This window comes from Hippocampus bargibanti, linkage group LG10, assembly GCF_051943395.1.
Source record: "Hippocampus bargibanti isolate YZ-2025 linkage group LG10, ASM5194339v1, whole genome shotgun sequence".
Taxonomy (NCBI): Eukaryota; Metazoa; Chordata; class Actinopteri; order Syngnathiformes; family Syngnathidae; genus Hippocampus; species Hippocampus bargibanti.
In genome coordinates, this window is record NC_142743.1 from 16,798,500 (window position 1) to 16,808,430 (window position 9,931).

Here is a 9,931-nt window from a genome sequence, read left to right on the forward strand (position 1 = left end):
TGTGTGCGCGTGTGCGTGTGTGTGTGTGTGTGTGCGTGTGCGCGTCTGCGCGTGTGTGCGTGCGCGTGTGTACACGTACGTATGTAGCCAGCCACAGGTGTTGCCCAGCACTGTCTCATGCAACACATCGGGCTGTTGATTCCCAAGTGATTGCATGTAGCAAATCTGATGAAATGATTCAAAATGCAACCCATCATCATTACAGTATTTTTATTACATCAAACTCCAAGTAGCCGTGCTGTCATGGACGCAGGTAATAGTATCAAAGCAGGCAATATGATGTTCAACCCTTGCAGACAGTTAGACATACGACACACTCTGGAGTGTGCAACAGAACATCAGCTTAAGTCTTTGGAAATGCGGTCCTGGAAAGGTATAAAATAACAGGGAACAACGTGATTTCTAGTTGCTCCACCCTGACTGTGTACTGTCCATGATGGTACCAAAGTGACACGCTTAAGTCGATGGGATGAGCTGCGGAGCCAAAAGTGTTGGAGCCTTCGCTGTCTGTGAAGAACTTGGCCCAAACAATCTACATTTCACATACCCAATGTCTCATTGAACTACATTTTTCATCATTCCATTCTGCATTTCCTGAAGTACGATGCCAAAACTCTCCGCAGTCCTGGTTGCCATTGTAGCTGTTTGGTTGTCCATCAGCCCAAAACCTGCAATGTTGAGAGAAAAAAAACAAAATTTAAAGACAAAGAGTGAAAGAGTCAATTGACCATGTTCTGTGCCTCTATTATTGAGACAGCCAAACTAAGTTGTGGTTGTAAGCCTTACAGCGTAAACACCTTACAGTGTAAGGTGTTTGGTGCCTGTCGTGGCGGCAACCACCATACCCGCTGTTGGACACCAGCAGTAAGGGATGCTATGAAGTTGAAGAAGGAGTCCTATCGGACCTTTATGCCCTGTGCGACCCCAGAGGCAACTGATGGTTATCGACTGGCAAAGCGGAATGAGGCTTCGGTTGTCGGTGAAGGCAAAAACTCTGGCGTGGAAAGAGTTCTGTGAAACCGTGGAAGCCAACTTCTGGACGGCTTCGAGTAAATTCCGGTCCACCATCCGACGCTTCAGAAGGGGGAAGCGGTGCACCAATAACACTGTGTCCAGTAGGGATAAGCCGCTGATTACTTTGACTCGCGAAGTTTTGAGCTGGTAGGCCAAGTACTTCGAAGACCTCCTACACACCTTCCTTGCAGGAAGCAAAGTCTGGGGACTCTGAGATGGGCTTTTCAAGCTCTGTGTTGAAGTCACCAATATGGTCAAAAAGCTCCTCCAGCCCCCAGGAGTGTATGAGATCCGCCCGGAGTTCCTCAATTCTCTAGATGTTGTGGGGCTGTCCTGGCTGACCTGCCTCCGCAACATTGCGTGGTCATCGGGGAGAGTGCCTCGGAATTGGCAGACTGGGGTGGTGGTCTCTCTTTTCAAAAAAGGGGACCAGAGTGTATGTTCCAAATACTGAGGGAAACCATACCTCAGCCTCCCCGATAAGGTCTATTCAGGGGTGCTGGAGAGGAAGGTCTTTGAGGAAGTCAAGCCTCAGATTGAGGAGGAGCAATGTGGTTTCCGTCCCGGTTGTGAAATATTCAGAAACTGCTGTAGAAAAAATGTAAAAAAATCATGATGGGTCAACTGACCGTTTGTTTGTGGGGTTAAATTACACAATGGAACAACATGGGAGGAGGGGTGGAGTGTCTCTGCTCCGTGCTGAGAAGGAAGCGTTGAGTTCGGCAATTGGGCTATCACCATTTTGACAAGAGTGAAACGGAAAGTACTCAATCTCAAATCGCTCATATTTAACCGATATTGGGACTGACTCCGTACTATCGACATTTGGATTGATCCGCGCACTTCTGTGGACAATTATCAACGAAGCATTTCAGAAATTCCATCTGTCGACACCCAGATCGGAGCTTCTCCAAAATTTGGCCAATTGCCAACCTTGGGTTGTACACCATCGACACCATCGATCAACCTTGATCATTGTTTTTGATAAAGCAAAATCAGAAAATATTTTTACTTACTCAAGGGTCAGTTTGGTCCCATCCACCCACTTCCATTGACCCTCAACTCCCTCATCGGTCAATCCAATCCAGACCTCTTTGTTATTTGAAAACAAGTTGTTAAGAAATACCTAGAAAAGGAAAAGCAACAGTAATGTTTTGTATGCATCTTATAGTTCTGTGCAACAAAAAGCCTGACAATTCTTTGTGAAATTATGAAAAACAAAACAAATCCACGAGGTTATAGAACATCCGTGTTTTCATCAGACAAATGCAATCTTTTCTTTGCTATAAGCTCTTTGTTGAAATGATTATATTGTAGTTTTGTTTCCTGTGCTGGTCATTTTTTTATTTTCAGAGCTGACTGTGCTCAGTTGTGCCGAGCTCCTCACACAGCTTTCTCCCATCACGTATCCCAATTTCAGTTCCAGGCAGACTTCCTCCTTGCTAAATGTCTTTTCACATCACACCTTATTAGCTTATTCTTGGGTTCTCCCAGCGATTTACATTTTCACTCATTTCCTGTTTGGTCTTTTTACAGCCTCAAATGGTTCGATATCAGCCCGTTCTTACTTTGTTTCTTTATTACGGAAATTTTACGTCTGAGCTGTATCTCTGAATCGTTTGTCAGTTATATTGGCTCTGATATTTTATGGAATTACATTTTAAGTTTAGCCTCTTGATTGTCTTTTTATTTCAAAGGTTTTTTTTTCCATCTCCACCAACGACGCAGTTTTTTGTGACCTGTGTTGCATGCTTGCTATTTTTTTCCCCCCGAAACAAGTGTAATTTACAGTTGCTTCTCGCAAAGGACAACCGACGCCACCTAACGGTACTTTGTTTCGTCTGAAAACTTCGTGTTGATGGCGAAATTAGAAGGAAAACACATAAATAACGCGATGGTGAATCGTTGCGTGTTGCACCAAGACTACTAATTGATATTCGTTGACACAAATTCCAAGCAGACAAATCAACAGAGCTCTAGTGCCATCTTCTGCATTTTCTCGGGGTGCGACACATCAGTCTTGATGCCTCAAAATGACCCGGAAGAACGTCTTTAATCGATTGCAAACATTTATGCTTTCCTCTTCAGAACTATTTGAATCACATTCATAACTGGATGCGTAACAACAAAGCATCTTCTCCGAATCTGAAGCCATTGTTTTGATTCTCGAGCAATGCAAGACATCTTGGCGTGACGTCACGAACTGGGGGCGGGACTTTCTGAAAATGCCCAATTCACAACTTAATTTTTTGCAGATTTAGCACACTTCAAGTCATGTTTATTGGTGTTTTGCATTTCACTAAAAATATCAGCCTGCGTGTTTTGGGTATTTTAGATGCGATAAAACGTTTTTCTGATGTCAGTTAGGAAACAAAAAACAAAAAAAAATTGGTTGTCCTTTAAATGTTGAGTAACGTTTTCAGTAAAATTACTACTGCATAACTGTGGGATTCACTTAGTCTCAAAGAAAGAAAGGTTTTCTCAAGTATAGAATCACCCACCATTTCTTCTTTGCTGTTTACGATGGCCAGGTCAGCTCCCTTGCCTTTACAGTTGTTTCTGCTCAGGTACCATGTCTTCTTGGATGTAGAGGTGAAGTAGCAGCTGTTCTCAAACTTCTTCCAGCCGCTTTGGCACACCTTGTCTATAATGGAATATTGTTAGATTGATCGACAAAAAATCTGAGAACAATAGAAATATGAGAAATTTATAATAGAATAATAAAAGATCAGAGATATGACAATAATAATAGAAATATGTATACATATATATTTTTGGGATGTTTTGGAATCAGGAAGTTTTTAAAACGAAATCCAATGAAACTGCATTCAAGCGTTTTTTTTTTTTTTTTGTATTACCATTAAATCGTAAATATCATCAAAATTGGATCTATCATATTGAACTGTATCATTCAAAAAAGTGATAGATCATTCGACTTTAAATCAATACAGATCATTTCCATTTCTGTGAATACATATTTACATAAATATAATTTATATATAAATCTATTCCCAGTGTGATCACCGTATCTATTTATCTGTAGTCTTTACATGTAATGTATCCCCATACACATATTAATACACATATTTCCATATGTCTAAAAGGGGGTAGGAAATGCATAAAAGTCGCTCGCTAGAGAAAGCATGTTTGGACGTTACCTTTTATTGTGGCGTTCAATTTCGTGACGGTTGCCCGCAGCTGGTCAACCTCAGCACTCATGTTGCTGATTTCCACCCTCTGCAGGTCTCTCTCTGCCGTCACATTTTTCAAGCGGCTTTGAAGAAACTTTTTCTCTTCCACTGTGGAATTGTAGGAGGCCATCAATTCGTCAGTAGCTTTAGCGAGTGTGTTGTAAATGGCCTGCAGAGTTTCTTTTTCCATCGTTAGGTTTTGGTGACTGCCTGCAATTGTGTCTCTCTCATTGGCGGAGGAGGTGTATCGCTCCTGTAGATGCTCAATATCCTTGATCAGGACGTTATAACTCATTTGCAGCTTCTCTTTTGACCTTGTGACATTGTTGAATTTGTTCTGCAAATTGTCTCTCTCTTTAACCACAGAATCATAGTTAGCCTGTAAGACATTTTTGCTCTGGCTCATTGATTCATACTTAGTTTGGAGTAAGTCCTTGGAAGTCGACAAGGCATCGTTATTCGTCTGCAACTGCTCCTGACTGTTCCTTAACTGCTCAAGGTCATTCTTTAGAGCTGTGTTACTGGCTTGCAATTTGCTTTGACTGTCTTTCAATTGGTTTGCCTCCGCTTTCAGTAAATTGTTGTTAGTTTGGATTTGAGTTGTTTTTTTGGAAATGTAGTTGTAACTTTGTTGTAATTGATCATGGTTGACTTCTAGAGTCTTCTTCTCATTATGTACGGTTTTGAGTTGGGACTGTAGTTTGTCTTTTTCCCCTCCGACGGCTTCCAACTTTCTCTGATTGTCTCTGCCCAATTCCCAGTCTGCCATGGAAGACAGAAGATATACCAAAGTTAAGCAGTCATCCACTGTTGGTAGACCTTTCACATCTGCTACATGTTTATCAGTCAGGCAGACTCACAGTGGATAGATTGACCGATGACTCCAACCACCAGGACAACACACAGCAAGCCCAGGATAAGCGTGGAAGCCCGAAAAGGGCTGTTTCTCAATGCATAAACTGAAAAAAAAAAACAAATTAAGCTTGATTTGTCCTGTGGAGTTTATAATTTTTCCATCTGCGCATTTGTCTAATTGGGTGTGATCACTCACACACGCACATACAACAATTATATCGATGGGAAATCTTTACATATTTGTGTTAGTGTGTGTATATATATAATATATATTATAATATAAGCAGTTTTCAATGTCTAATGTAGTCACAGTTGGAAAACCCACATTCACTCCATCAATATTAGTGCACATAAATGGGAAATTGGATGACCACAAGTGCACCGCCATAATATAAGATTTGAAGTTTTCTTTCTCACAAAAAACTTGGCGGAAATACAGACTTTTCACAATCCGTTTGGAATATTCTGTTTTTCTTCTTTCATGCATGATTGTAGGATTCACCTAAAATGTCTGTCCCCTTTATTCATTAATTCAAAAATTGATTTTCAGGTTAACTTATGATTGTTATTTTAAAACAGTCTTGTGGAGATTGATCTGAATAAAAATCCATAATTAAAATCAACACTGTCAAGAAATAAGGATTTTTGTTAAAAAAAATTGTCTACGGCGGCTTTCTGCTTACAATACTTGATAGCAAAACTAAAAAGGTGAACCACATGAAAGGCATTATAGTTTTTTGTCAGGAAAACCGTACTTCAGATTTCATACATGGGAAAAAAAAATTATATGTACATAAGTAATATTTTATGAGCCTTTTATGTAGTAAGTGTAGCAATGATATCACCTAAAATTCATTTACCTGAATATTTAAGTTTCCTGCCATCCATTATAAGATGCTTGTAGCCGCCATTCCCCTCATCGATGTCCATTGCTGTCTCTGTAGAAGTTTGGTACTTGACAGTCATGTTTGCCTCTGCTTCCCCTCTATTGTTGGAGGAAATAGCTGATCCAGGTAGAATTGTTTTCTTGCATGAACACATATAAGCGTGAGCATTTAATTTTTCGCGCTTTTACTTGCATGTGAGATATAAAATAAAAACACTTACCACCCCTTGCCGTGTTGATAGAAATTCTAAAAAGTAGATTTGGCACAAAGTGAAATTAGACCAGTTTGTCAAATCGTTCCTGAACAGTGTTTTCAATATGAATCATAGTCAGACTTCATCTGCTGATCTATCCTGTGTCTGTGAGAAATAAACCAGTTTCACACAGAAGAAATTCATGGAACTGCACAGCAACTAGGGCACTCTTTCACAATATGAAACAATATCAGGAAGAAGAGGTTCTACAAACCGCAGAGATGCTGAACATGCAGGTTTTATAGCGTCATACTTTGAGGGGAAAAAAAACCAGCAATCCGTTGGTTAACTTTTTGCAACCTGTTAATCACACAATATTTCTGAGATAGTTGACATCAATTTCAACATATAAATCCTGATACTATGCACAATTCCAAGAATTTAAAAAACATTCTAGATTGAATTCTACAAAATAGGTGTACCTAGCTAAAATGCATTTGAAAAAAGTATATGAATCGCTTTTTTAAAAGTTAGGATTTTGCAATGGCACCAAGATAAATTATTGAAACAGTTTCAATACTATTGATGTTATCTATTACCTCGACACTTTAGCTGTACAAATTTACTGCCTGCAATGAACTCTGACATCAGTGGGACAGGGACTGAACAACTCGTATTAGGGGATTCAGTACCTCACACACCCGAAGCAAACACAGAACGACTCGAAGGAGATGGTCAAATACCATATGCAAGTCCACAAAACACCTCCTTAGCTAGCTGACAAATTAATTTCTTCATTCATTCTATAACTGCCGCCAATATTGATATTGGTTGCCATGACAACAAAAATATAATTTATTTATAATAATAATACTCTTTATTTGCCTTTCAAAACTGTAAGGACACTTTACAGTCACAGGATATTTTTTTACTTGGTCTTGTTTTGTAAAACGGTTTGTTTTCTAAATGAATCTTCATATTTATGTTTTTCTTAAAATCTTCTTCAATACTTGATTTAGAATATTTTGTCATGATAAGTTCCGGTTCCATTTCATGTGTTTCGCTGTGAGGGTAGCGGAGGACCCGGAAGAAATGCCCACAAGCCCGGGGAGAATATGCAAACTCCACACAAGGAGATCGCAGTGAGATTTGAACTCATGCACCATGAAGTACACGTGTTAACCACTTGACTACCAGGCCACTTAGCTGACAAATTGATTACAAAAATGTCAAATTAAAGCTAATTAAAATCTTCTTTTCCTTTCGGCTTTTCCCTTCAGGGGGTCGCCACAGCGAATCAGTGTCCTCCATCTTCAGAGGTTGGATTCGCATGTTTGTTTTACGTCGGATGCCCTTCCTGACACAACCCTCTGTATTTATCCGGGCTTGGGACCGGCACAAGAAGACTTATGTCTTGTGGCTACAGAACAGGTAATTAAAATACTGTACCCCCCCCAAAAATATTTTTTTTTCATCTTTTATGTTTCGTTCAAGTCCAAGCAGATAATGATGGACGGTCACTGTTGTAGTTTTAATCAGAATCAGAATCAGAATCAGAAAACCTTTATTCGTCCCACAATGGGGAAATTTGCAGTCCACAGCAGCAATTTAATCATGCTACTTCTTTTGCCAAATACTTAAATTGCATTTTTCTGGGCCAGAAAATGCACAAAAACTTCAGATCATACATTATACAGGGTCTCTGGAATGTACATGAAAAAGTTGATATTTTGAAGATAGTATTACAAATTACAATTACAAAAATTACAAATTACAATTACAAAAAAAATGTTCTCCATCGCCTGGGGCATTTGGAAAAGAAAATCTAAGGCAGGTCTCAGACCCCACAACCTACAAATAAATAGCAGAAGCCTGGATGAACAGTAAGGACAGACGTTTTTATATAGTCTTTTGGTCAATATTTGCACATTTGTGACAAATCTGTGAGAAAAGATGAACACTGCTGGAGAGACATAACACATGCAAAAAAATGTACGATTTTTGCAAACAATGCAGACATTTTAAAAATGTCAAGTACAGTTTTGATTGGGTTTCGATTGCCACCAGCAGGTTGTTCCTCATCAACCCATCAAGCTTGGCAGTCTATTTAAGGACCCTGACCTCTGTTCCTCCTTGTTGGATTAGTGACCTTAGATGCTGGTGTTATTTCCTAGACCTCCTGGCACAGTTCATAGTTGCTCTTGTTTGTTTCGAGAATCTTTTTGTTTTTGCATTTGATCTTGATAGTTTTTTGTTTTATTGCATTTTTTCCATTTTGTTTTGTATCCTTTCTGTGTTTTATTTAACTTTGTCTTTGCAAGTGCTTTTAGGTCCTGGTGACCACTGATTTCAGTCTGTACTTTGTCGGTGCAATTTTCTTGAATAAATGTATTTATGGACCCTGCATATTTTGAATCTGAAAAAAAATTATACCCGACACAAAATTTGGGAACGTAGTAAACATTTCCTCTTGAAATTTTTAACGTTTTCAAAATAGCTGTGACACCTCCTCTCTTATTTTTTTTTTGCTCTGTTTCCAAATGTGGATTTGTAGCTGGAAGTGGATCCATGAGGATGATGGTGTGTCTGTGCTCATCCATATCTCTGTTTAAAATAAATATTGTGATAAAAAATGAAGTCAAAGACTTGATGTACCGTATCTTACCTGCTTCATCCCAATGATACTAATAAAAAAGAAAAAAAAATATTGTGACAGGTGTACTCCTTGCAGTGCTTCAATAAATACAGTATTCAAAAGCTGCTTTCTCAACACACCCATATAACTTAATTTAATTTAGGTCCATTTAATTGGTGTTAAATAGCCCCATCACACTGTAACCAATTGAAGTCATTGGAAAACTTCTTCATTCATCCATTCAGTGTTTGTGAATGTGAGAAGTAAACTCGTTTCTGATAGAAGCAACATTTGCACAACAGCAACTTAGTCATTGTTTCACATTATGAAACGGCATCAGGAAGAAGCGGTTTGACAATCCGGAGATGCAGCTTGAAAAAAAGTCTGAGTCAGTTTGCAAGCTTTTTCCTATTTATACAGTTTCACACAAAGAATGGGGTGCAGTGCATAACATAATTGTGTGATGCAGGATATTTGGTCACTTTTTGAAAGTAATTAAAGGAATAAAAGGATTTACCCTCAATACGTGTGTGGTCTCAGCCGCTTCATTCATATCCATCGGTGGTACACATGCGTGTGTGTGTGTGTATCTTTGTGTGCGTGTACGTATATTAGGATATGCATATATTTCATTAAACAGTGAAAGACTTCAGGAATAGGTTGAAAAAAAACTTTTGTGACTGTTGCATGAAGGAGAGAATGTGATTAAACGGAAGGAACAGCAGTTCAGAGCCTGAAATTGTTTCGGTACAACATTCTGCATGAGAGAAAAGGGGGCCAGTAAACTGAGGAAGTGATAATGTTGATGGAGTTGGGAAGGAGCATAATGCAGCTGAACCTTTTTTTTTTTTGCTGAGCGTAGCTTCTGACTTCCATGCACTGAATTTTACAAAACTGTACTTTTAAGTTGCTCAACATCTCATTTCAGAGAATTAAAATATTATATATGTGAGTGGTTGTTTGTCCATGTGTGCCCTTCAAGCTGTACACCTTGAATAAAGCTGATCTTGTGAGGATGGTGAGTATAAGAAAATGGATAGTTGTAAATGTGGGGGGTGTATGGTGCTAATGTATGTTTCAAACCAACATTACCTTCCCCAGCCCTGTATGGTGGATATGCTTCATCACAGGTGTAAAATGTTTGGAAAATATTTAT

The 9,931-nt window shown here is 39.0% G+C and overlaps 1 protein-coding gene across 1 annotated transcript; it reads right to left on the reverse strand.

Annotated features, from left to right (window-relative positions):
- Window positions 1-195: 195 nt before the first annotated feature.
- Window positions 196-6,375, reverse strand: LOC148892688 (uncharacterized). Its single transcript, XM_089006802.1, has 7 exons — window positions 6,168-6,375; window positions 5,921-6,086; window positions 5,066-5,164; window positions 4,173-4,967; window positions 3,516-3,658; window positions 2,031-2,140; window positions 196-668 (listed from the first exon to the last, which is right to left on the reverse strand). Exons 2-7 carry the CDS (start codon window positions 6,024-6,026, stop codon window positions 533-535), a joined length of 1,389 nt encoding a protein of 462 aa, XP_088862928.1. The 5' UTR covers window positions 6,027-6,086; window positions 6,168-6,375; the 3' UTR covers window positions 196-532.
- Between the last annotated feature and the right edge of the window lie 3,556 nt (window positions 6,376-9,931).